Genomic DNA, 26,170 nt, shown 5'->3' with positions numbered 1-26,170 from the left:
GGCTCTGCAAGGGAAGTTGTTGTGGTTTGAGGTTGTTGCTGGAAGGGCTAAAAATGTCAAAGATTTGCTGGAAAAGCTTAGGAACGGGGTGATTCGCCTTCCACAGCACCCAAATTTCAGTTGGAGAAACCAGGGGAGGAGAGGCTTAAGCTGTGTGAGAAAAGCTGGTGTTTGGAATCCTTTAAATAAACAGAATAATCCCTGAACACACACTGGCACCGTGGGCAGGGCTCAGGCAGGCAGGAAATCCCGCAGGGATTCGGGGTCACCCTGAACTGCGCCCCAGGGTGCAGCAGAGGAGGGGAGAACCTTCAGCAGGAGCTTAGATACTGAAAATTTGGGGTGTTTGGGGATTTTTGGTGTGTTTTAAAGGCTGTAATTGTACTAATTCCAAGGCAGGGCTGCTGTGGGCGGGGATGAGGCTGCTTCAGGAGAGCGGGGAGAAGGTTTGGGAATGGTCTGGGGTTCCCAAAATTTTGTGGGGAAGGAAATGTCCTCAGGGAGGCTGGGAAAGAGCCAGGGATGGAGATTGGGAGATGCCAAGAGTTCCAGGGTCATGTGGAAATCGTGGAGTTGTTGGGGTTGGATTTTCCCTTGGAGCTCCCAGCCCTGCCAAGGCCACCGCTGCCAGTGTCCCCAGGTGCCACATCCAGGTGGCTTTGAAAGGACCACAGCTCTGCAGCTGTGCCAACCCTTTCCGTGGAAAATGATCCCAAATCTGTGGGCTGGGATTGGCCCAGGCTGAGGCTGCTCCCTCTTTTCCCAGGGCTCGTTCTCTGGATAACCGGGATGTGCTGGGAATGCTCATGGGGTGTGAGCACAGAATTCCCACATTATTGAGGATGGGAGAGCTTTGGGATGGACAGAGCTTTGGGATGGACAGAGCTTTGGGATGGACAGAGAGCTTTGGGATGGACAGAGAGCTTTGGGATGCAGGGAGAGCTTTGGGATGGACAGAGCTTTGGGGTGGACAGAGAGCTTTGGGATGGAGAGAGAGCTTTGGGATGGACAGAGCTTTGGGATGGAGAGAGAGCTTTGGGATGGAGAGAGAGCATGGACAGAGCTTTGGGATGGAGAGAGCTTTGGGATGGAAGTTTGGGATGGACAGAGCTTTGGGATGGACAGAGAGCTTTGGGATGGACAGAGCTTTGGGATGGACAGAGCTTTGGGATGGAGAGAGAGCTTTGGGATGGAGAGAGAGCTTTGGGATGGACAGAGCTTTGGGATGGAGAGAGAGCTTTGGGATGGAGAGAGAGCTTTGGGATGGACAGAGCTTTGGGATGGACAGAGCTTTGGGATGGAGAGAGAGCTTTGGGATGGAGAGAGAGCTTTGGGATGGACAGAGCTTTGGGATGGAGAGAGAGCTTTGGGATGGACAGAGCTTTGGGATGCACAGAGAGCTTTGGGATGGACAGAGCTTTGGGATGGACAGAGAGCTTTGGGATGGACAGAGCTTTGGGATGGAGAGAGAGCTTTGGGATGGAGAGAGCTTTGGGATGGACAGAGAGCTTTGGGATGCAGGGAGAGCTTTGGGATGCAGGGAGAGCTTTGGGATGCAGGGAGAGCTTTGGGATGCTTTCCCTCTTGGCATTCCCTATTTTCTGTGTCATATTAAGAATATTTTGTTCAATTCTCTTCAACTCACTATGTGCCCAGCCCATGTTTCACCAGCACAGCCAATTTCTCTCTCTAAAACCAGTTTGGTTTTAACTTTGCTATTAACTTAATGAAATGCACAGCAGTGATTGGATTATTTCAGCTGCCCCAAACTCGTGGGGCCCTTTCCAGATCTCACTTGGATTGAGGGTGTTGGCAAAGGGGAGGAACAGGAATGAGTTGGGGCTGCTCTAATCTCATTAACTGAAATATTATCTGACCTGCCAGTGGCTCTCAGGGCGTGAGGAAAGCAAAAATCAAAGGCTTGGATGGCTGAGAATGGAAAAATTGCCATTAATGTGATTTTGTTGCTTTGACCTTTTTCTTCTCCCCCAAATTAATTTGGGAGCATGGATGCAAAGCCAACATCCTGCCTTTAAAACAGGTTCCCACTTTTTGCCAGGAGAAGGCTGAGGAATCTCCTTTTTCCTTGGCTCCCACTCCTTTGTCAGAGGGTTTGTTGGAATTTTATTTATTTCAGTTGTGCATTGTGTAAGGATGCCCTGAAGCGAGTGCCCAGGGAAATAACAATAATTCTATATACACTTCTGTATTTTAGATGCACTTAACAGCAAAAAATCTGCCTAAAAAAGATTTTGGTTTTTTTTGTTCCAAGAAATTGCTTTTAGTGCCCGCAACCAAAACTGCTGGGGAATTTTGACCAAGCTCAAAATTCTCATTTTACCCTTCTTGGCAGGGATCTCCCAGCTGCTGCTGCTGCTCCCAGTGCACAGCTGAGCCCCTGGGAGCCTCGTGCTGGGGTGGGCTGAGGGATCCCTGTGCCAAAACAATTCCTGCTGGAGGTGGAACAGCGTGCCGAGAGCCATGGGTGCTGTTCAAGTGAGATTTCATCTGATATAAAATGTCCCTGGTCAGGGCTTGGAGCACCCTGGTGTGGTGGAGGTTGTCCCTGTGTGTGGCACAGGGGTGGAACTGGATCCCTTTAGGGTCCCTTCCAGCCCAAATTCCCGGCTGTGATTCCATAACAACTGTTCTTTGCTGTCATTATTTGTGTGTCTGAAAAATCCTTCACCTTCTTTTTGCACCTCGATCCGGCCTGCAGGGCTTCGTGTCGGATGCGAGCATCACTCAGGTGAACAAACACCAGAGGTTTTCTCTTCCAGCTGCAGAGCTGAGCTGTGATCCCACCTGGTTCAGCTTTTCCCTTCCCACCCCTCCATCAGCCCGGCCTTTCCACCCTGCTTTTTAAAGCCCCCACACTTTGGATTTCTCAGCCTTTTGCTGCCATTATCTCCGTGGGTTTCCTTGAAATGCGAGGACATTCTTCATTAAATCTGCTGCTCCTTAGAAATCCGCGCCTCTCAAATTGCTCCTTTCAGTTTTCCCTCCTGCCACACTCATTAAATCCCATTTTCTGGGCTCTTGGGAATGCTGCTGGGGACAGGCCCAGCTCTGGGGTTCAGCTGCACAGAAAAGGAGCTGCAGCACCTTTTGTGAAGGGCTCAGATGCTCCTGCAAATTCCAAAGGCTTTTCACTTCCTTGGAAATTATTATTTTATTGCTTCTGCACGGGGAAGCTGAAAGGAGGAGGAGAGGGGGCCTGGAGGAGGTGATGCTGCCTGTTGAGCCTTCGGGAGAATCCATTTGGATTTCTGAGGAGAAAACCCATTAGAATTGTTAAGAGGAAAGCTCTAAAAGTGCCATAAACTGAATAAAAATGCACTTTCAGCTGGGGAGGGGGGGTCTGTGCAAACCTGTGAGGCTCAGCAAGGCCAGGGGCAAATCCTGCACCTGGGCTGGGCAATTCCAGATCCAGGCTGGGGATGGAGGGATGGGGAGCAGCCCTGGGACAGGCACCCGGAGCTGCTCCAGGGCTGGAGCCAGGCTGGGAGAGCTGGGAATGTTCCCCTGGAGCAGGGAAGGCTCCAGGGAGAGCTTCCAGCACATTGCAGGGCCTGCAGGGGCTCCAGGAGAGCTGCAGAGGGACTGGGGCCAAGGCCTGCAGGGACAGCACCCAGGGAATGGCTCCCACTGCCAGAGGGCAGGCATGGATGGCATCTTGGCAATGAGGAATTCCTGGCTGGGCTGGGATTGCCAGAGCAGCTGGGGCTGCCCCTGCATCCCTGGCAGTGCCCAAGGCCAGGCTGGACACTGGGGCTGGAGCAGCCTGGGACAGTGGGAGGTGTCCCTGCCATGGCAGGGCTGGCACTGAGGGGACTTTGGGGTCCCTTCCCACCCAACCCATTCCATGATCCCTCCCATCCCCATTTATCCCAAGCAGATCCTTTAAATTATTCTGCTGCTCCTGAGTCACCCATTTTGTGGATGACAAATCCCTGACTTCCAAAATCCTGCAAATAAAGCAGGTTTGGGCAACGTGCGAGTCCAGAAAACCCTTTTGCTTTTACAGACAAGAACCCAGTCCATAAAACCCTTTTCTTTTAAAAGGCAAGACCCCAGAGGATTCCCAGATAAAACAGCAGCTGGGATGGATTTTTCCAAGATATTCCCTCTATCAGCCCCTTCTCCAGCAGAATGTGACTAATGCTGTGTTAATTAATGCGTGTTAATTACCGTGCTGTTCCCAACCCCTGCTTTTTATAAACCCTGCACATTCCAGCGGGGGCTGGGGCTGTCTCCCAAAACTCCTCAGGGATCTCCAGATTCCTTCTGCCCCCCCGCCGGGACCTGCCTGGCCAGCAAATAATGATTTTAGTTAATTTTGGCTAAATCAGGTTGGGAACACCCAAAAATCCTTCACTGGGCAGACTGGAGGAGCTGGGAACTTCCCCTGGAGTTGTTTGAGGTGGTGGCATCAGCACTTTTGGCTGTTTGCATCCCCAGAAAAATGTAGATTTTAGCATCTTTTCCGTAAATCCAAGTGTGTTAGAGTGGGAAAAATGCTGCATTTAGCTTCGAGCAGTGATTTTGGGGTGGAGAGCTGAACGTGGAGCACCTGCTTGGTTTTCAGAGCGATTTTTCCCCCCTGATTATTGTCTATTAGTACACAAAGGGGGGATGGGTGAGCAGAGCAGAGCAGATGGGAGGAAACCAGATTGGAGTGGGACCACGGGATCCAGGAAAGCTGGAAAAGGACACCGAGTACTGCTGGAAACTCCGGGTGCACAGTCGTCATTATTTATCCCTGAAATTCCTGCTCCGGCCTTTCGGCAAGGCTGGGAACAGATTCTGCCTGAAACGATCCCAATACCATTCCGATATAATTGACACAATTCACAGAATCCAGTGCCTCTCTTGGACTCCTCAGTCTGCAAAGAGCCAATTTCACGTGTTCCACGCTCCTGTCACCCCCCTGGATCCCATTCCCGGGCGTGGGAGGGAATAACTCAGCTTTTCCTTGGGAGCTGTCAGGCCTTCCAGAGGGAGGCTCGTTAGTAATCCCTCATTAGTCTCATTTTAAGGCTCTCTCACGGATTTTAACGTCCTCCTTGATCTTTTAATACACATGAAAAAGCCTTAATTGACTCACCTGCCTCTCTCATTCCTTTTGGGTTTATCGGGCTGCGTTTATTAATCCCGTCGGAGCCCTCCAGGATGGCTCCTGCATAATTCCGAGGATAAATTCCTTGGATTTCATCCTTTATCCTCGAGTTTCAGTGTGTCCCTGCTTGGGTTTGGTTAAAATAAGTGTGGGTTGCTCTGTGTTTTCCCAACTCGCCAGGAGAGGAGGTCGGAATGGGAATAAATCCCAGACTTTGCTGCCGCAGGTGGGAAGGGGAACGAGGAAATGGGATGGAAAATCCCTACAAATGTATGGGAATGTGCTACAGGGTTCCTTTCCCAAAAAGGAGAGGGATTTTCCATGCCTGGAAGTGCCCAAGGCCAGGCTGCAATGGGTTTGGAGCACCCTGGGATAGGGGAATGGCCCCACCCGTGGCAGGGGGAATGGGATGAGCTGTGGTCCCTTCCCACCCAAACCATTTTCGGATTAAAATGGAAAATCACTCCAAATCTGGCTGAAAACTGGGGCAGATTTGTCTTCCAGAGCAATCTTGATATTTAAAAATAAATCTGAATATTCAAATAATTCACTTTTCCCTAAAATCCTGTTTTGAGACAGTGAAGGAAACTCAGTTTTGGATGGATTTGGGCATCGCCAGTGCTCAGTGCCAGCACTTGGGGTAAGGAGAGGAGGAAGCCAGGTGGGACATTCCTGACTTTGGGAATCCCTTGGAGCCCAGGAAAATGAACATTCACAGCTTTTCCAGGCTCTCTGTGCTCCCAGGAACATTTTGGGCTCTCCCAGCTCAGGGTCTGGCGCAGCCTCTGGGTGCTGAGTGATTAAAACCCCCAAATTAACGGCTCTTAATTGTCAGACTCCATTCCGCTCAGGAATTAACCTGGGGAAAACACAGGATTTCCAGTCATTCCTCCCCTCCCTCTCTCTGCTTTGTTTTATTCCCCCTCAACAATTCCAAATTAATAACTGAGTTTATATTCCATATTTTATCCCTGCTCTCTCCTTTTCCTCTTGGTGCAGGGGAAAGTCATGAGGATCTGTTAAAATTCCATTATTCATTCCCAGGGCTGAATCCCATGCTGGAATATTTTGTCCTTAATGGCTATTTTGTCCTTAATGGCAAAAAGACATTCCCAGTGTAAAAAAACACCAGCCTAGGTCGGGTTTGAGCTTTGCTTCAGCACAGGAAGGGGGAGATAAATTGAATTATTTGTAATTTCTGCAAGCACCAAGTGATTCGGATCTGAAAAACAGAGGTTTGTGTAAGTCACAAGGAATGGGAAGGATCCAATCCCAGTTTAAATTGGTTTAAAATACAAAAACAAACTTAAAAACAGTGGATAAATTTCAGAGCAGTCCTGATTTCAAGGCCTGCAGGGACAGCACCCAGGGAATGGCTCCCAGTGCCAGAGGGCAGGCATGGATGGGATCTTGGCAATGAGGAATTCCTGGCTGGGCTGGGATTGCCAGAGCAGCTGGGGCTGCCCCTGCATCCCTGCAATGGCCAAGGAAAGGTTGGAGCAGCCTGGGATCATGGACTCCATGTCAGGGGGGGCGAAAGTTTTGAAATTTGGGGTTTAAAACCCAAAATAAACCAGGGGATGACAGAATGGGGACTCACCGAGGGTAAAAAGGGTTGAGATTGTTCCAGTTTGGAGCTTTGACCTTGGGAAACGAAAACCTCACATCCCTCAGCTGGGAACATCCTGGAAATCTCCGAGGGATTCGGGAACTCCTTGCAGGGCTGGGGAGGGAGCTGGGGTGGGGGTTGGAGTAAAATCTGTGAGGAATTTCTCCAGGATTTGCCTGGAAAAAGTGCTCTGAGAACTCCTGGGTCCGCAGGGGCTGAACCCTTGGAATAAACTGGAGATGAGCTCTTGGAATGAACTGGAGAGGAACCCTTGGAATAAACTGGAGATGAGCCCTTGGAATAAACTGGACAGGAACCCTTGGAATAAACTGGAGATGAACCTTTGGAATTTTGGGTGGGTTTGTTTTTATCCACCACCCACTGGAATTGAACCTGGCTTAACAAGGCCTGGCTTAGTGCAAATTTATGAGCAGTATTAATGAGAGAATGGGTTTCTTCTCCGTGTTCCAGCTGCTCTGATCCTTCCCTCAGATCTCCTCTGCTCCGGCGTTCCTGAATGGTGACAAACCCGAGGGAAAAGCTGGATTTGTGTCCCCAGTCCTTAATCTGGGATTAGAAGGGTTTTGCCCTCCCCTCTGAGACCCCATAACTTCATTCCCCTGGGAAAGAGGCAGCTCAGGGAGCTCCAGGGGCTCCTCATTACACCAAGCTCCACTGATTAAAGCTCTGCTCATTAACTCCATTTCCATTTCCTCTGGCTGTGGGGACAGTCCCTGGTGTCACCGAGCTGCTCAGGGAGAGGTTTGGTTTCCAGCAGGGACACCTGGGATCGGGAATTGGGAATTCATGAGGGAGCTCCAAGCATCTCAGGGAGGCTTTTCCCCATCCCAAACACCCAAATCTGGGTCGGTGGTGGAGCAGGGCAGGGTTTTCTCATCAGCTTTTGGGTTTTGGAGAGGTTCCCTGGGATGTGAACTGTGGAGCCATGGAATGGTTTGGGTGAGAAGGGACCTTCAAGCCCATCCCATTCCAGCTCCTGGTGACACCTTCCAGCTTCCAAACCCCATCCTTGCCGTGGCAGGGGTGGCACTGGGTGGGCTCTGAGGTCCCTTCCCACCCAAACCATTCCAGGATTCCGTGGGCTTCCAGCAGAAATTCCACCTCCCACCAGACCAGGCTGCTCAACCACGCTCGCTGAGCTCTGTGTGTCCATTGTTTTTTCCAAACATGGAATTCACCATTTCTGGCCACCTCCTCCTCCTCCTTAGCCAGGGATACTTAACCCAAAAGTCTTGATCTAGAATTGAATTTCATTTTTTAGTTCTCCTCTTCCTCTTCCCACCACACATCAAAGCCTGAAGAAAGCTCCCAGCTCTCTCCCAAACTTCCATCTCTGATTCTTGTCCCAGTGATCCAATTCCATGGCTCTCTCCAAAGTTCTCCAGACCCTTCTCCTGGTGCTGCAGCCCCAGCTCCATTCCCTGCCCTGGGCACGCTCCAGCCCCTCCAGGTCTTTTGGGGGTCCCAGGGTTTGAGATGGGGCCTCAGCAGTGCTGGATTTTCTGGAATTCCGAGGGAAGGGAGGAGCTCCCAGCTGAGCTGTGGCTGGAACCCTTGGTGGGGACGTGCAGCTCGGGAACACCAGGACACCAAACGGGGACAAACCCCCACCTTCCATCCAGGGACAGGCTCTGAATCCCTTCCCAATCTTCCATTCCCCAGCAGCCCATGGCATCTGCAGCTGGAAGAAATCCCTACAAATCCCATAGATACTCCTCACAGCCTCTCTGGTTTCTGCCGTTTCCCTCCATCCATGAAAAGTTTGGGATTTTTCCACAGGCTCTCGCTCCTCACAGCCTCTCTGGTTTTTGCCATTTCCCTCCATCCATGAAAGGCTGGAATTTTCCCGCAGGCTCTAACTCCCGATCGTGGCTGTTCCTCAAAACCTCTCTGGTTTTGCCATTTTCCCTCCATCCATGAAAAGTTTGGGATTTTCCTGCAGGTTCTCGCTCCGATCGTGGCTGCTCCTCACAGCCTGTCTGGTTTTTGCCGTTTCCCTCCATCCATTAAAGGCTGGAATTTTCCTGCAGGCTCTCGCTCCTCACAGCCTCTCTGGTTTTTGCCATTTTCCTCCATCCGTGAAAGCTGGGATTTTCCTGCAGGTTCTCACTCCCGATCGTGGCCGCTCCTCACAGCCTCTCTGGTTTTTGCCGTTTCCCTCCATCCATGAAAGTTTGGGATTTTCCCGCAGGCTCTAACTCCCGATCGTGGCTGCTCCTCACAGCCTCTCTGGTTTTTGCCATTTCCCTCCATCCATGAAAGGCTGGAATTTTCCTGCAGGCTCTCGCTCCTCACAGCCTCTCTGGTTTTTGCCGTTTCCCTCCATCCATGAAAAGGTTGGGATTTTCCCGCAGCTCTCACTCCTCACAGCCTCTCTGGTTTTTGCCGTTTCCCTCCATCCATGAAAGGTTGGGATTTTCCCGCAGCTTCTACCTCTCTGGTTTTTGCCGTTTCCCTCCATCCATGAGAGGTTGGGATTTTCCAGCAGTCCCTCGCTCCCCCTCGTGCCCGCGTGGGGCTCCTGCAGCCTCAGGGCTGGAATTCCTCCCATTGCCTCCTTCCTCCAGCAGCCCGGCTTTGATCCCACCCTTCTGTCACGGAGTCGGGCCCGGCTTTCAGCAGGGATGGCAATCCCTGTATTTTTGAGGATTTGGGCAATAATTCCTAATTCTTGTTCTCCTGTCAGGGCTTTAATCCCGTTCAACCTCTGGATACTGGGAATTTTATATTTGCTGAAGTTTTGGATTGTTCTTTGCTCTGAAACTTAACCCTAATTGATCTATTAATCAAAGTAGGGTTTAAAAGCTTTTCCTAATTGTTCTCCCTTTTCCCGGAGCCGGAACTTGGAGCAGCTTTTCCGAGCAGATTGCTGCTGGTATTTCCTGAAGTTTTTGATAATAAACCTTGGTTTGAGTCAGGGAATTGGAAATCACCATCCACAGGGAGTTAAAGGTTGGGGAGCATCAGGGAGGTTTTGTTCCCGTGTTTTCAGGGATCGTGGTAGGGAAGGAGGAAAATCCTGATTTCCTCATTCTGACCTAAAGCTGCATCTCATCTAAAACTTCAAAGGAGCCTAAATACTCATCATCCACATTTTTTAGTTTGTTTTTTTCCTAAAATAAGGTTGTAGGGCCCTGATGGGAAGCGATGGGAACACACCACTTGTGCTGAAATTCTGATCTGAGACATTATCCCTATAAACTGGAAAGGTTTGCAGTGGAAAACTGGAAACAACTCGGGGTTTAATGCATTGGAATGTTTTGTGGGATCAAACTTCACAGGAAGGTCTCAGGGGATCAAGTCCAGCAGGGCCACTTGGGGCAGGTTGGCCAGGCCCAGATCCCGTCAGCTGTTGGATTTCTCCAAGGATGGAGCCTCCATGGGGTGTCCCTGTGCCTGGGCAGTGTCACCCTCCCAGGATAACCGGGAATTTCTTGTGTCCCTGTTTGTCCCTGCTGGCTCTTGCCCACTCTGGCCCACCACTGAGGAGATCCTGGCTTTGTCCTCCCCTCTCCTCAGGCGTTGGCACCGTCCAGGTCCTCTTGTGCCGAGGTGTCCTCGCTCCAGGCTGAACATTCCCACCTTCTCCAGGGATGCTCCTCTCCCTTGGCCACCACCGTGGTCCTGCCCTGGGCTTGCTCCAGGTTCCTCTCCTGTCCTGGAATGCCCAGCACTGGACACAGAGATGGGGACAGGGACAGGGGACAGGGGACAGGGGTGGCTTCTGTGGGAAGCTTCATGTTGGACCCACCACTGCCTGGGGCTGGATCCATCAGGGGTGGTGGGAGCAGTTCCTGAAGGGCTGAGCCTATGGATAAAGGGATCCAGGCTGGAGCAGTTCCTGAAGGACTGAGCCCATGGATAAAGGGAGCAGTTCCTGAAGGACTGACCCCATGGAAAAGGGATCCAGGCTGGAGCAGTTCCTGAAGGACTGAGCACATGGAAAGGGAATAGCTCCTGAAGGACTGAGCCCATGGATAAAGGGATCCAGGCTGGAGCAGTTCCTGAAGGACTGAGCCCATGGATAAAGGGATCCAGGCTGGAGCAGTTCCTGAAGGACTGACCCTATGGAAAGGATGCTGGAGAAGTTCCAGGGAAGGTTTAGGTTGGATATTGGGGAAATTCCTTCCTGGAAAGGTTTGTCCATCCCTGGCACAGCTGCCCAGGGCAGGGCTGGAGTCCCCATGCCTGCAGGGATTTCAAAGCCACCTGGATGTGGCACCTGGGGACAGGGTCAGTGGTGGCCTTGGCAGTGCTGGGTTGGACTCCATGGTCTCCAAAGGCTTTTCCAACCTCAGTGATTCCATGTTTTCCATGGAGGAAAGAATGCCCAGTGTACAAGGACAGCAAGAGCTGTGGGAATCCTTTGGCTCCTCGGGAATATCCATGCTGGGCAAATCCCACATTTCCTTTTTCCTGGCACAAATTAAACTTGGTGTTCGTGGAGATGGGAATGGGACGGTCCCAAGGCAGCAGTGACCGGAAGCTTCTTCCCATCTGGAAGGGGGAGCTGCCAGCAGTGAGAAAATACCACCCCAAATATAACAAACCCCAGAAATTCCCACCCCAAATATAACATACCCCAGAAATTCCCACCCCAAATATTACAAACCCCCAGAAATTCCCACCCCAAATATAACAAACTCCCAGAAATTCCCACCCCAAATAATACAAACTCCCAGAAATTCCCACCCCAAATATAACAAACTCCCAGAAATTCCCAGCAGAGAACGGGAATTTCAAGGGAGAAGAGGAAGGGGAAATGTTCCCAGCCCCACTTTCACCCTGGCACTGATGACCGTCCAAAGAGGGCTCAGAAAGCTTTTCCACATTGGAAATGTGGAATTTTGAGTGAATTTCAGTTAAGATGAAACCTCAACTCAAGCCTGCACCCCGCAGAGGGGCAGGATTGTGTTTGCATCCCGGTCTGGATGTGGAATTGTGCAGGAGATCCCTCTCCTCATGTTCCTTCCTGTCCTGTCTGCTCAGCAGAGGGAGCTGCAGCCCTTCCAGCAGCTCCGTGTCCCTGCTCGTATCCTTTAAAAGCATTCGCCGCCGAATCTGGAGCTCATTCTGAACCGGATCCATCCTTTGGAATAATTCCTCTTGGAATGTGGAGCTCATTCTGAACCAGATCCATCCTTTAGAAGAAATCTCCTTGGAATGTGGAGCTCATTCGGAACCAGATCGATCCTTTTGAAGAATTCTCCTTGGAATGTGGAGCTCATTCCGAACAGATCCATCCTTTAGAAGAATTCCTCTTGGAATGTGGAGCTCATTCGGAACCGGATCAATCCTTTAGAATAATTCCTCTTGGAATGTGGAGTTAATTCTGAACTGGATCCATCCTTTAGAAAAATTCCTCTTGGAATGTGGAGCTCATTCGGAACCGGATCCATCCTTTAGAAGAATCCCCTTGGAATGTGAAGCTCATTCTGAACTGGATCCATCCTTTAGAAGAATCCCCTTGGAATGTGAAGCTCATTCTGAACTGGATCCATCCTTTAGAAGAATCCCCTTGGAATGTGAAGCTCATTCTGAACCGGATCGATCCTTTAGATGAATTCTCCTTGGAATGTGGAGCTCATCCCGAACCGGATGGAGCTGGAGCTGAGCTTCGGTCAGGATTCGAGGCATCCCTGCTCTCTCTGGGTTGAGGCTGCAGGAATTTCTGGTGAAATCCTCAGTGCTGGAAGCCTCCAGGTGTAAATCCCGGCGTGCCTGTGGGACATCGCTGCGGGATTTATGGGAATGTCGGAATTTTGTGGACGCCGGGCTGGGATCGTCAGCGGGTGATGGATGGACACGTCCTCCACGCCACAGCCAGGTTGTTCCTGACTCACACGCTGGGCAGAGCCGGGCTCGGTGGGAAATCAGGGCTGTGAGAACGGGCTGGATCCGAGCCCTTCCTGGGTTTGGGATCTGGAGCAGGAATGAGGAACCCATCGGTGCCCTGAGCGCGAGCCTGGATCCTGAGGGGACCTCTCTGTGGGACATCTGTCCCTGAGGGCTCTGTGAGCTGTGGGGCTGGGCTGGTGCATCCTGGTGCATCCCAGTGCACTCCCAGTGCATCCCGCTGCATTCCCAGTGCATTCCCAGTGCACTCCCAGTACATCCCAGTGCACTCCCAGTGCATCCCGCTGCACTCCCAGTGCATGCCAGTGCATCCCAGTGCATCCTGGTGCATCCTGGTGCACTCCCAGTGCATCCCAGTGCACTCCCAGTGCATCCCGGTGCATCCCAGTGCACTCCCGGTGCATTCCCAGTGCATCCCGGGGCACTCCCAGTGCACTCCCAGTGCATTCCCAGTGCATCCCAGTGCATCCCAGTGCATCCCAGGGCACTCCCAGTGCACTCCCAGTGCATCCCGGTGCACTCCCAGTGCATTCCCAGTGCATCCCAGTGCACTCCCAGTGCATCCCGGTGCATCCCAGTGCACTCCCAGTGCATCCCGGTGCATTCTCAGTGCATCCCAGGGCACTCCCAGATGTGAGCGTGGAGGGATTCGCCGTGGGAGATGTGGGACGGCGGCACCTTCCAGCTGCCCGAGTGGATGGTGAGTTACTGACCTGCTGCCTTTAACCAGCCCTGGCCAGCTGAATTCCTGGGGAGAACTTCAGGAGGTTTATTTCCAGCATTTAGCTGGAATGAGGCTCATTAAGGTGGGAGATTAACGAGCATCATTGGCATGGATGAATTGCCTCGTTAATAACAGCCAAGATTATCCCCATGGTCGCCCCAAATCCGTTGTATTCAGTACCAATTTTTAAAGGAATTTGGGACTGGCAGGGAGGAGGAGTGGGAGAACCCACAGCGTGTTCCAGAGATTTGGAATTTCATCCCACGTCCACCTTTTCAGCTTAATTTTTACCAGCAATTTGCATTCTGCCGTTGGAATAAAACCTCTAAAACTTCCAGACGCCCTCCAGGGCAGCAAGCGCTCCTCATCTGAGTGGTTAAAGGGTTTAAAATGGATCCCAAATATTAAATCCACTTTTTCCTCCTTCTCTGGTGGAAAGAATTCCCAAAGCAGCTGAAAATAAAATGACATAGCTCCAAAAACTAGGCTGGGCTTGGAAGGCAGAATTCCCTGTTTGGGATTGTGTCCCCCAGGGTTTGTCAGTGTCCTGTGGCCCAAAAATGGACCAATATTTGTTATTTCTTCCTATATTTCTGCTCACGTCTCTGATTTCTGGATTTGAAGTTGTCCTTGCTGGTAGTTCTTCTAAAAACACTTGGATCAATGTGAGAAAAAGTTGGAATTCTGGTGCTCCTGCAAAGGAATTTGATTTTATTTACAAATATTGTCCATGGATTGGATTCAGACATCATTACTCCCCCTTATATCCAGCTTTATGTTCCCTGCTATCCCTTTCTTATTGTTATGGATTTTATTGTAAAATTCCAGTTTATTCTGCCTCTCACTCATTTTTTGTGACACAGTTCTTTCAGCCTTCCCCCAAATTTAACATATTTTTACCAACAATCAGGAAAGAATTTTGCGTTTCAGGGTTATCAGTGACAAACTTTGCATCGTTCACAACTTCATTTATAGTCTCAAATGCACAACTTCATTTATAGTCTCAAATGTGGGTTTTTCTTTGTAAAAACATTTTCCTTAAAAACAAAACCTCTCCCTGTGGGTTCTCTTAATTTTTCCATTACGGATTCGGTGCTTCTGGGATCAGGGTCAGACGACAAAAAATTATTTAAATAGACTTTTTTCATTCTTATCGCTTTGATGATTTCCTTTTCCAGCGCAGTTTTATGATTTCATGGATGGTTTAAAGCTGCTGTGGCATCAAATCCATCTCCAAAGGGTCACGTCCTGCAGCGCCGTTTTTAATCAGGATTTTAACTCAGCTCATTTGCATTTTATGGGGTTCCTCGGGTCAGCGTGGGAGGGAGCAGCCACATTTCAAGAAATAATTAGCCTGAGCTCTAAATTGCTCATTATCTTTAAGGTCATTATTTCAAAGAGTCTTTTAGGTCTTAATGTTCTTGTTGAGTCTCTGTTTTTACGTCCACCTCTTATTATTAACCAAATATTGGGAAATTATATTAGTAGTGAACAACAACAACAATAACAGTAATAGTAATAATAATCATAACAATTCCTTTGGATTGGTTCTTGGGAAAGCAGCTTAAAATGTGGGTTCTCCCATATTTTGGGACTCTGATGGAATCACAGAATCCCTGAGGCTGGAAAATCCCTCTGAGCCCATGGAGTCCAAGCATTCCCAGCACTGCCCCATGTCCCCAAGTGCCACACCCACACGGCTTTGAAATCCCTCCAGGGGTGGGGACTCCGACCTCCCCGGGCAGCCTTTCCCAGGGCTGGACAGCCTTTTCCATGAAGGGGTTTTCCCCAGAATCCCAGCTGGACCCCCTGAACACCCTCAGCACTCACGGAAGGATTCCGTGTGCGGCTGTGGGAGGAACTGTGGGATCCCACGGGGTGTGGCTCAGGATGGGGTGTCCTGGCAGGAGGTGACTCCACAGTCCCCTGAGATCTCACATTTTCAATTTGTAAAACACCCATGGCCTGTTCAGTGCCAGTTGAGGCAATGTGGAAATACCAAATTCCTGGTTTTCCTGCTTTTTGTGGGATTGCGGCCAACAGAGCTGGGATGGCCCAGGGGACCCATTCCGCTGCTGAGGGAGGAGATTTCTCTCTTCCTTGTCCTTCCCACTGTCCCCACTGGAGGTGCCTGGGTTGGGGGTTTCTGTTTTCTTCTTTGAAGGATTTCTCCTCCCTGCTCCCACCAGTTCCAAGGGATTCTCTGTCAGATGTCCCTGGATCCCTGGCAGTGTCCAAGGCCAGGCTGGACGTTGGAGTCCCCTGGGACAGTGGGAGGTGTCCCTGCCATGGCAGGGGTGGCACCGGAGGGGCTCTGAGGTTCCTCCCAACCAGAATTCCACCATTCCATGATCCAGCGCTGGGCTTGCTGCCTTGAGAATCTGCCCTGGAGCAGAGCTCCAGAATGAAGCAGGGATTTGTGGAAAGGATCTCCTCCATGGATGCACCTTGGGCAGCACCAGAGCCCAGCCAGGGCTGCACCCAAGATGAACCAAAATGGCCCCAAAATGCACGAACGCTCCCGGGGTCTCTCCCTGGGATCAGTTCTGCTCCATTTGCACCTTGCAGTTCATTGTCCCATCCCAGCTTTAGCCCCTGCAGTCCCACCCTGCTTGTTTTTCTCTCTGCAGCCCACGGGGTTTGTGCTCCTGGGCTGACATTTGGGTCATTTGTCCTTGGTGCCCAGCTGGAGCAGGAATTGTTTTGTCTCCCTGCTCTGTGCACAGAGCTCACCATCCCATAATATGAAGCTCAGACCCACACACTAAAGCAGCACAGAATGGGAAAAATAGAAAAGCCAAACCTGAGGGATCAGGGTGATCCCTTCAAGAATCAGTAGTTAGAATTCCCAACCCCCTTGGAAAAGCTCTCTGGCCCAGGTGGGCGACTCCTCATTCCCATCCTTTCTTTCTCAAATCCTCTGGCTAAAACCAGCTTTAACCTGCACATCCCCTGGCTGTTTTCCACAAGGGTTAAACCTGTTTGTTAATCCTGGAGCTGAGCTCTGTGTGATGGATCTGAGCGCCTTGAGCTCCAGTGAAATGTCTGGCTCAGGGGGGATCCCACGTGGATTTAGGGGATGTGGAACTCCGGAATGAGCGGGCTGGGACAATCCCTCTCCTGGAGCGGTGTGATCCAGGGAGGTGGGTGAGGAGAGGTGAGGCTGAGGGTTGGAGCTCACTGCCAGCATGGAGAGGGTTGGGAGCCAGGTTCCTGCTGGCACCGGTGTCCCCAGCGCCTCTCAGGTGTCACCAGGAGCAGGAGGTGAAGCATCCACCTTGGCAGCTCCAGCACTGCAGGAAAGCAACTTTTCCTTCAGGAACAGGGATGAGGGTTGGAGTGGGACATCAGAACAATCACCTTGGTCCCCCCCATGTCACAGCACAAAAAAAAAATTTCTCACCCATCTTCACCCTCCTTTATTTAAAAAAAAAAAAAAAAAAAGTAAATTGATTTTATCTCTCTGCACCATCAGTGGATGAGATGTTTTTCCACTGGGAAAAGACTTCCCGGGAAGTTTGACACCGAGCAGTGGCAGTTCTTCAAGGGCACTGCCTTGTCCGGCTGTTCCACCCATAAAACAATGGATTGTAACTCATTCCATGCAGAAATTTAAATTCCCAGCTTCTTTCCAGGTGGATTTGGAAGCTCCAGCGATGCTGGAGAGCTTGTGCTGCTTAATCCCTCAGAAAACTCTTGTTTTCTCCTTTTGTTCCCCAAAAAAAAAAATCCGTGGCCAAGAATCAATTAAAGACACTCAGAACAAAACAATTTACTGGGATTGAGTGTAGTTCTCTCTGGTTTTATTTGACTGACCCAGATTGATACAGAAATCACAGAAGATTCCTGAGCTCTGGGGTGGAGATGAAGCAAAAGCTTTTATTTTTAGCATTTTTATTGAATATTGGTTCTTAATTTTAAAGTGTTAGACTCAGCCTTCATCAAGGAAAAAAAGGGGTTTGTTTCCCAGGAAAAGCCTTTGGATTTAAGTAACTTGGTGTGAAAACCTGCTGGAAAAAGAGTTTGTGCTTTGATGTACCATAAAATGAGTTTTTTACCCCCTTTAGAGACTTTGAGTTGACTTACACTGAGCTGAAGTCATGTGTCCCTTAGGATTTTGCAGGAGAAGGTTCATGGATAATGTTGAAAATGAAAAATTTACCTGGAAAACACAACTTGGGCTGCAATATCAAGTGAGAAAAGCAATGCTGATCACAGATTCTTATTCCCTGAGATGTTTCCACACTGGAAATAATTCAGATTTCCATTTTTCACATTGTTCAGTCATTGTACAACTCAGGAATTCTGTGGGATTTTCCCTCCTTTTTTCCCCCATCCATTCCTCCAGGAGTTGCTTTTATATAGCTGAGGAATTTTTGCTCTTTTAGTGGATTCCTTGACATCTCCCCTGGAGATGGAAATGCCATGGAAGGAACATTTTGGGGAAGGAATTCTCCCTGGCAGTGTTTTCCATCCTTGGGAAAACTGTTGAGGAGCAGGATCAGATCTGGCCCGGTGTAAATCGGATGTAAATCGGGTGTAAATCAGGTGTACAGAAAGAATCGGGGCTGGGGGAGCTTTTTGTTCCATATTCAGTCAGAAATGGTGCTGAGGACAATCAGTGGTGTCCTGCTGCTTCCCAGATCCCTTTTCCTTGGAATCACGGAATGGAATCACGGGATGGGTTGGGTTGGGTTGGGTTGGGTTGGAGGAGACCTCAAAGCCCCACCAACCTCTGCCAGTGCCTCACCACTCTCGTTTTTCCCATTTTTTCTTCCTTGGATCATCTCTTCCCACCTAAAAGGCTGTGGAACGAGCAGATTCCGTGCAGGACAAACATTTTAATTGTCATTTACCATCTGGCTTTGTTACCCAAGGAGTTTTATCCCTGATAATTTCTTACCTGAGATAATTCCCATAAAAACACCTCAACGTCCTACCCGGAGAAGCTGTGGTGCTCCATCCCTGGAAGTGTCCAAGGTTGGAGCAACCTGGGATGGTGGGAGGTGTGGATGGGATTTAAGGTCCCTCCCAACCCAAACCATTCCATGATTCCATAATTCCCAAAGGATTGGAACAACACAGGGATGGGTGTTGGAGTCTGGACCCTTCCAAGGACAAACTCTGCCCTGGTTGCCGTGGGGGACGCAGCGAGGAGCGGGATAATTAAAATAATAATAATTAAAAACCACTTTGCCGTCCAACAAACGCCCCCGTTGTTTTAGTTGCTCATTAGTTAATTTCCTTCTAACGAGGCTCCGTTAACGCAATCATCTGACATTGGGGGGAAAGAGGGAGAGAGCGGGGAGGGGAGGACCCGAGTTAAAGGAGCTTAATTAGCAAGTTAATTATAGCGAGCAGGGAAATGTTCTGGTTACATAAATGAGGCATTGTTATGCACACAGCAGCCAGGCCACGCTCAGAACCGCCGCGGAGCTCCGCAGGTCAGGGAACGCTGTAATTCCACACAAAACACAGGCAGGAATTGTTTGTCGGGGACGCCTCATTAAGTCCCGGGGTCTGCCAAAAAACCAACAACAACAAAAAAAAAGAGTCTGAAAATCCAGCTGGTTCCCTTCACCAGTGAAACCGGAGCGGGCGGGATCGGCGGGATCGGGATGGGCTGAGGATATAAACGGGATCAGGGCATTCCCTGCTCCGTTTGGAGGGAGCCGCGCACGGGGCAGCCGGCGAGGCCACCATGCCCAACAAGAAGAAATACAACGTCAACGGGGAGCCAACGGGCATGAAAGCCCAGGTGAGGGCACTCTTGGGGACCGTCATAATGGTTTTTCTACTCAAAAGCGCGATTGTTTCTCTGCTACCTCGCTCTGCTTCCTCCTCTCCTCGCTGTTTCCACCCAGTCACTGATTCCTGGAGCTCCTCGGTTGGGGAAAATCCCAATCTCTGGAGAGCTTCCCTTAATTTTCTCTCAGGAGCAATGAGGAGTCGAGGCAAACACGTTGCTCAAGGGTTGTTTTTCTGTCTGGAGGAGTTGGTGGGGAAGTTTTCCAGGAAAACCTTGGATAAGGAGACCGTTTTTGCACAGAGAAGTAGCTCAAGGTGGCTCTGTGATGGAAACCCCAGGTCAGATGAGCAGTGGCTCATTTGGAATGTAAAGGTGAAACCTCACCTGCGTTAACCCCTTGTGCCTCTGCAGGTGAGGTTTTCCAGAGGGAATTGTTTGTTCCTGCTGGAAGTTGAAAGCAGCAGCTCTTGTGTCACTTCAGAGCAGCTTGGGCTCCTAAATCCAAGGAGCTGCAGCTCTCCAAGGCTCCACAGCTTCTCCTTGAAGCTGTTGCCTTCAGAGGTGTTTTGGTAGGAGCCGACCGAGACAAATCTCTCTTTTCATCCCATCTGGAACATTCCCATCTTCCCAGCCTGGCTGGAACGCGACTTTTGTGGGTTTGGCAGGGTTTGGAGCAGCCTGGCATAGGAGAAGGTGTCCTATGGAACTGGATGATCCTTTAGGTCCCTTCCAACCCAAATCACTCTGGGACCCTGTGAAATTCCCTTTTTGCCCCTCTCTCTATTCCCTAAAGGATTAAAGCCAAAGGATGTCAGCCAACCCAAGCCAAAAGCAGATCCGAGCCTTGACCTGGCCCCTTCCCACATTTTCCTTTCCTGGTGCTTCCTTCCACCTCCTGGCTGTCTCAGCTAAAGCTGAACCCAGCTTGTGGCAGTGTTTAAGGGGTTTAAACCTTATAGGGTTTATTTTAAAGTGGTTCTAATTCTGCCTGATTCAGTTCAGGACTTCTTTTGCTTCGTCGTTTACTTGGTGTTGGATGTGTGAGGGCTCAGGGAGCTCTGAATTACCAAGATCACTGCACTGTGTGAAAAGTTGTGTTTGGTGTCCTTGAAGAGGTGATGTGGTGTAGGAAAATGTGAATTTAACCCAAATTATTCCCCCTTTGTTAGAATCCCTGCGTGTCTCCAGCTCTGCTTCACGCCAGTAACCTCCTCCTGTGATGGAGCTGCTCAGCCGTGGAGGGATTTGTTCTAAATTAGGGGAAGAAAAAGGACAAAAAAGGGAAGTTATTTCAGGCCAGCAGCTTCTTAGAGGAGGAACATAAACCCTGGTGTGTGTGCAAAGCCCCCATCCCGCAGGGATCAGGGGGTTAATCGTGGCACAGCCCTGGCTGTAACTTGAGTTTGGTGAGGATTTTCCCTTCCTGTGGCTGCTCCTGATCCGGTGTCATTCTGTTGTGTACTGCTATAAACTTGTGTTCTCCAGCCATCTGTGCTCCCAAAATTCAACAGCCTGGAGTGACATCTCTAATCTTGGCTGGAAGGACTGAAATTAAACAAAATGGGCAATTTACCATATCCAGTCCCCATTAAATAACAGGAATTGTGCTCTGGGCCGTGACTGAGATGGTGCCGGTGTTGGGACCCAGAGAATCCCAAGGCTCTGGGTTCTTGGGATTGATCCGTTGTGTTTTTTACAGAAAATCCCTGATTTCTTTCCACAGATCCAGTTTGCTGACCAAAAGCAGGAGTTCAACAAGCGCCCGACCAAGATCGGCCGCCGGTCGCTGTCCCGCTCCATCTCGCAGTCCTCGACAGACAGCTACAGCTCAGGTGTGTCCAGGCATCTCCCACATCTGCTCTGGCCTCACAGGGAAGGCACGGAAATAGGGGTTTGCTTTTTTCCTCATTGTCCTCTACAGCTGGATGGAAAATGAAATTATTCTGGTGCTCTCTCCTTATAACCCCAGTGTGCAGCTGCTTCTGCCCTCCTTTCCACTCCCTCCTCTCCTCCCTGTCTTGATCCTCCCAGGAAAACAGTGTTTCCACACTTTATTCCTGCTTAAGCATCGTCTTCCCTCCTGTTCTGAACAAATCCACGGGGGTCCCACTGTAGGTTTGTTGCACATGAGGTTGGAGTCTTTGGGGACTTTGGAAGGCTCTTGGAAGGGGTTTCTGCTGCTGGAATCTTGCTGGATGGAGTTTTTGGGGTACTTGGCAGCTCACAGTGTGTTTGGGGAGAATCTGGGTGGTTTTAGGCACCTTAGAGCTCAGCTCACCTTATTCCACCCTCCTGCTGTCAAGGACACTTTCCACTAGTCCAGGTTGCTCCAAGCCTCATCCAGCCCAGCCTGGGAGGTTCAAAGCTGTGATTCAGCTCTGGCAAGTTTGGAAAACCTCAGGAAACTCCGACTCCAGCTGCTCCTGATGGCCCATGGCTGGTGGCTGCACACAGACCTGGCTGGTGGCCAGAAGTCCTCCTAGCTGGGAACTCTCCTTGGTGTTTCTCCACACACTCCCACGATGCCGAGGATGGCGGAGACGAGCTGGGACAGGACTGGGCTGTGAGGAGCCCTTGGCATTCCTCAGCAGGTTTGGAAGAGCAGAGCTGGAGAAGGCGTGCTTATCTGGTCACTCAGCTCCTGGCAGAGTGCTCCTCTCCATAAGATGGAGGTTCTGATCTGATCCTGGACACCACAGTCCCAGGCTGCATCCCGGTTTTTGTGGGAAAGCCAACTGTTCCTGGTCTCCTTTCCCAGCTCCCGGCTTGCTGCTTCCTTCGTGCTGCTTTGCAGGCTTGGAGCAACCTCCAAAGTCTCTTCCAGAGGTTGGGATGAGCCCCCCAAAGGTTGGGCACCCCCGGAGTGACCCATCCTGCAGGCACTCCCTGCATTCCCATGGAAAAGGGAGAAATTCAGGAATGCTCATGCCACGTTCTCTCCAGAGGCACATCAGCCCGGGCTCTGTTGGGAATCTACAACTCCATCTGATCCCGGAGCCCCTGGGAATGTTTGGGACTATTGCTGCAGACTCCGAGTCTGCTTATCCTGGCTGATGTCACCGTGGTCACTCCCACATCACAGGTGGAAGGACCTGGAGGAACATTGGGAAATTCTCCTCCTCTCCTTACAATTAACATCAGAATTGCAGTTAATTATCTCGTGCAAATGTTCAATTTCCTGCTAATGAAAGGAGCAAGACTGGCAATCCTGATGGAGGACTTCAGTTCCCATGATGGCAGATGGATGGATGGATGGATGGATGGATGGATGGATGGATGGATGGATGGATGGATGGATGGATGGATGGATGGACGGACGGATGGAGGGATGGATGGATGGATGGATGGACGGACGGATGGATGGACGGATGGATGGATGGACGGACGGATGGACGGACGGATGGAGGGATGGATGGATGGATGGATGGATGGATGGATGGATGGATGGATGGATGATGGATGGATGATGGATGGATGGATGGATGGATGGATGGATGGATGGATGGATGGAGGGATGGATGGATGGATGGATGGATGGATGGATGGATGGATGGATGGATGGATGATGGATGGATGATGGATGGATGGATGGATGGATGGATGGATGGAGGGATGGATGGATGGATGGATGGATGGATGGATGGATGGATGGATGGATGATGGATGGATGGATGGATGGATGGATGGATGGATGGATGGATGATGGATGGATGATGGATGGATGGATGGATGGATGGATGGATGGATGGATGGATGGATGGATGGATGGATAAATGGATTTTTTTAGGTCAGCCCAGCCTGGGTGACCCAAGTGCTCAACGTTGTGTGTTACCCACCACAGGCACATTCTGAGGGTGGGATTAGGACAGGAATATCTGGAATTCCAGGCTGCTGACTTCATCTTGGTGCTGTTTCATATTTTTGGAAGGTGTTACAGAGAATAAACCAGTTTTGTCCTTATTTGGGGTCTGTAAGAGGCTCAGGCTGCCCCTTTTTTGCCCTTTGTGATGCCAGCTCAGGCAGCCATGAGTGGAGCCTCACCTCAAATATCAGCAGAGCCAGACTTGGCTGAGTTTAGGCTCTGACCTGGGCTTTGCTGGGGCAGGACATGGATGGAAGTCACCTGAGACCTGCTGCTTTTATGTCATTCTCTGGAAACCATGAAATTGTGGAATACCCTGAGTTGGGAGGGACCCGCATGGATCCTGGAGCCCAGTAATCTGCGAGTAATACATGGATAATGGAAATCATGGAATCCTGGAATGGTTTGGGTGGGAAGGGACCTCAAAGTCCACCCAGTGCCACCGCTGCCATGGCAGGGACACCTCCCACTGTCCCAGGTGCTCCAGGCCTTCTCCAAGCTTGGACACCTCCGGGGATGTGGAATCCTCAGTCTCTCTGGACAGAGATACAAACATGTAACACAAATAATCCAGTTGATGTTTCAGTTTTCTATAGCTCACAGAATGCCAAGCCCAGGGAGGAAGTTTTCATTCATCAACTTTGGAGAATATCTTTAGGAGACTGTCCCGTCAGTTAATGACTGGAATCCTTTCCTTTCAGTCCTTCTTTTTCATTTTACAGCAAAGCAAAGGCAAAATTGACTTTCAGAGATTTGGTTTGCTGTTACATTAACTATCAGCATTCATTTAATTACTGTAATTATACGTACACTTCTATATTTTAGATTTATTTAATAGTATAAAACCTCCTGCCTGTGAAAATCTGGCAACTCCAGGCAGGATTTTTTTTGTTCAAAAAAATTACTTTTAACCCCCAGAACCAAAACTGCCTGGTTTTAAATCAACCTCTACACAGATTAACTCTCTTCAAGGAACTAATCTTCCTCCAACTAATAAATCCTTCCTCCTGGAGCCCTTGACATAGAGTTTGGTTTGTACAAGGTGCTCTTTGTAGTTAATCCGGGCTCCTGGTCCCTCGGATCTGCTGTGGGATTGGGAGCAGAGCTGCAGAGCTGGAGCCCCACTGTCCTCAGGGGTTTGTTGGCAGGGTGGGACTCAACACTCAGCAAGGATGGGGAGAAATTCCAGCAATGCCTAATTCCCTCCTAATTCCCTGGGATCGGGAGCTGGGCAGCTCGGGGGGAGCCTGGCACACCCACGGTGCCCAGGCTGAGCCTTTTCCTTGGAATCCCGAAACCCTTCCCAGGAGCCAGGAGGGAAAGTGTGGAGCTTGTCGGGTCCTGCAGGAAACACAACCCCATGGCCACTTTAACAACTTTTTTGGGGTTTTTGGTGTGGAAATGTCACTGGAGCCGATCAGGGCAGAAGATTGTTGGATTTACTCTGAATGATTGAAGGGGCTGTTGGAATGCATCCCCACTCAAGGCCTGGATGACACTGGAATGCTGTGGCTCTTTGGGAATGCTGCTGGGATCAGCACTGTGAGAACCTCCCCCCTTCCTGCTGCCCCATTCCCCCAGTGCAGGTTTGGGGTGGAAACTGGGAATCTTGACATTGGCTGGAGCAGCTCCCGTGGGTTCCAGAGGCCTGTGGGGATGTGGAAGGAGGAGTGTCCATCATTCCCAGCGATCCAAAATACCAGCCAGCTCCACCAGGGCCATCATGGATGGAGCTGTTCCACCACGGAATTCCTCTGGGGTGGACCCAAAATCATTGGATGCCAGGCTCCAGGTTCAGTTTACAAGCACCACAGGAGCTGGAGAGGAAGAACAATTCCATGAGGAATGAGGGAATGGCCAGCTGGGTCCTGGAAGGATCACCTGGAGAGGAAGGACTTGGAGCAGAACAATTCCGTGAGGAATGAGGGAATGGCTGTGTGGATGAGTTGGGTCCTGGAAGGGTCACCTGGAGAGGAAGGACTTGGAGCAGAGCAATTCCATGTGGAATGAGGGAGTGGCCAGTCGTGTCCTGGAAGTGTCACGTGGAGAGGAAAGAGGAGCTGGGATTTGGAGCTCATTGCATTTCTGTGGCTGCTGGTGCCAGTCCTGGAAGATGGAAGGAGAGGTTTGGTTTCCCACGGCGGGGAAGGATTCCAGAGAATCCAAAAATGTGGCACAATCCAAAATCCAAAATCCAGAAGATGTGGCACAAAGGATTCCTTCAGCTGATCCAGAGTGGTGGGTGATCCATTGTGACTCCAATCAGAAATGGATGTGATTTTATTCAAGTACACGGGATTTTAGGAATCCAACAGAAAAGGGAATTTCTAACTCCATGGAGGGCTCTTCCATTGGTCTAATTCCATAATCAGAGGTTTGGAGCACACGGACTAGGAAGGAAGACAATTCCTGGAGTGAATTCAGCACATCCACACCCTGTCTTAAGGCAGAGCCTCAATCCCATCCCGTGGGGCTCAGGACAGGATCCGGTGATCCCCGGCTTTCCAAACAATCCCCAAAATCCCCTGAGGATGGGGAGCCAGCAGCTCCCTGCACAATCCACACCAGGCTCATGGATTATCCTCCCAGTGGAGAAGTTCCTTCCAACCATCCCACACGAGCCTCCCAGTCAGCAGCAGCTCATCGCCACTGTGAGGGAACACCAAAATGGAGCAAACCCAAGGATTGGGAATCCCACAGTGACGGGATAATCATCAACTCACCTGACTGTTTGGGATTAAATGGGTCTGAAATTACAATTCCTGCTGGTTTGGAAGTGCCCCAGTAGGGTCTGAAATGACAATTCCTACTGGGCTTAGGAGTGCTCTAAACCTCAGCAGGCATTTTGTGGGATGTCTTGGAGCTGTGGAGGCCTGAATTTCAGGAAGAGAAGTGGGAGAATGTTTGGGAAGAAAAGTAGGAAAACTTTTGGGAAGAGAGCTGGGAGAACCTTGGAAAGAGAGGTGGGAGAACTTCTGGGGGAAGAGAGGTGGGAGAACTTTTGGGAAGAGAGGTGGGAGAACTTTTGGGAAGAGAAGTGGGAGAAAACCTTGGAAAGAAAGGTGGGAGAACTTTGGGGAAGAGAGGTGAGAAAACCTTGGGAAGAGAGGTGGGAGAACCTTGGGAAGAGAGGTGGGAGAACCTTGGCAAGAGAGGTGGGAGGACTTTTGGGAAGAGAGGTAGGAGAACTTCTGGGGTAAGAGAGGTGGAAGAGTGGGAAGGGAGGTGGG

The 26,170-nt window shown here is 50.4% G+C and overlaps 1 protein-coding gene across 1 annotated transcript in view; it reads left to right on the top strand.

Annotated features, from left to right (window-relative positions):
* The window catches only part of LOC115910377 (putative adenosylhomocysteinase 3), a 67,058-nt gene that overhangs the window by 15,855 nt on the left and 25,033 nt on the right, over positions 1–26,170 (top strand). The window contains exon 2 of the mRNA XM_030960497.1: positions 20,802–20,910. Coding sequence (XP_030816357.1) covers positions 20,802–20,910 — 109 coding nt within the window. The remainder of the gene's footprint in view (positions 1–20,801; positions 20,911–26,170) is intronic.

This window comes from Camarhynchus parvulus, chromosome 1A, assembly GCF_901933205.1.
Source record: "Camarhynchus parvulus chromosome 1A, STF_HiC, whole genome shotgun sequence".
In the NCBI taxonomy this organism is placed as follows: Eukaryota; Metazoa; Chordata; class Aves; order Passeriformes; family Thraupidae; genus Camarhynchus; species Camarhynchus parvulus.
Note: the sequence above shows the minus strand (reverse complement) of the source record. Positions and strands in the feature narration are given on the sequence as shown.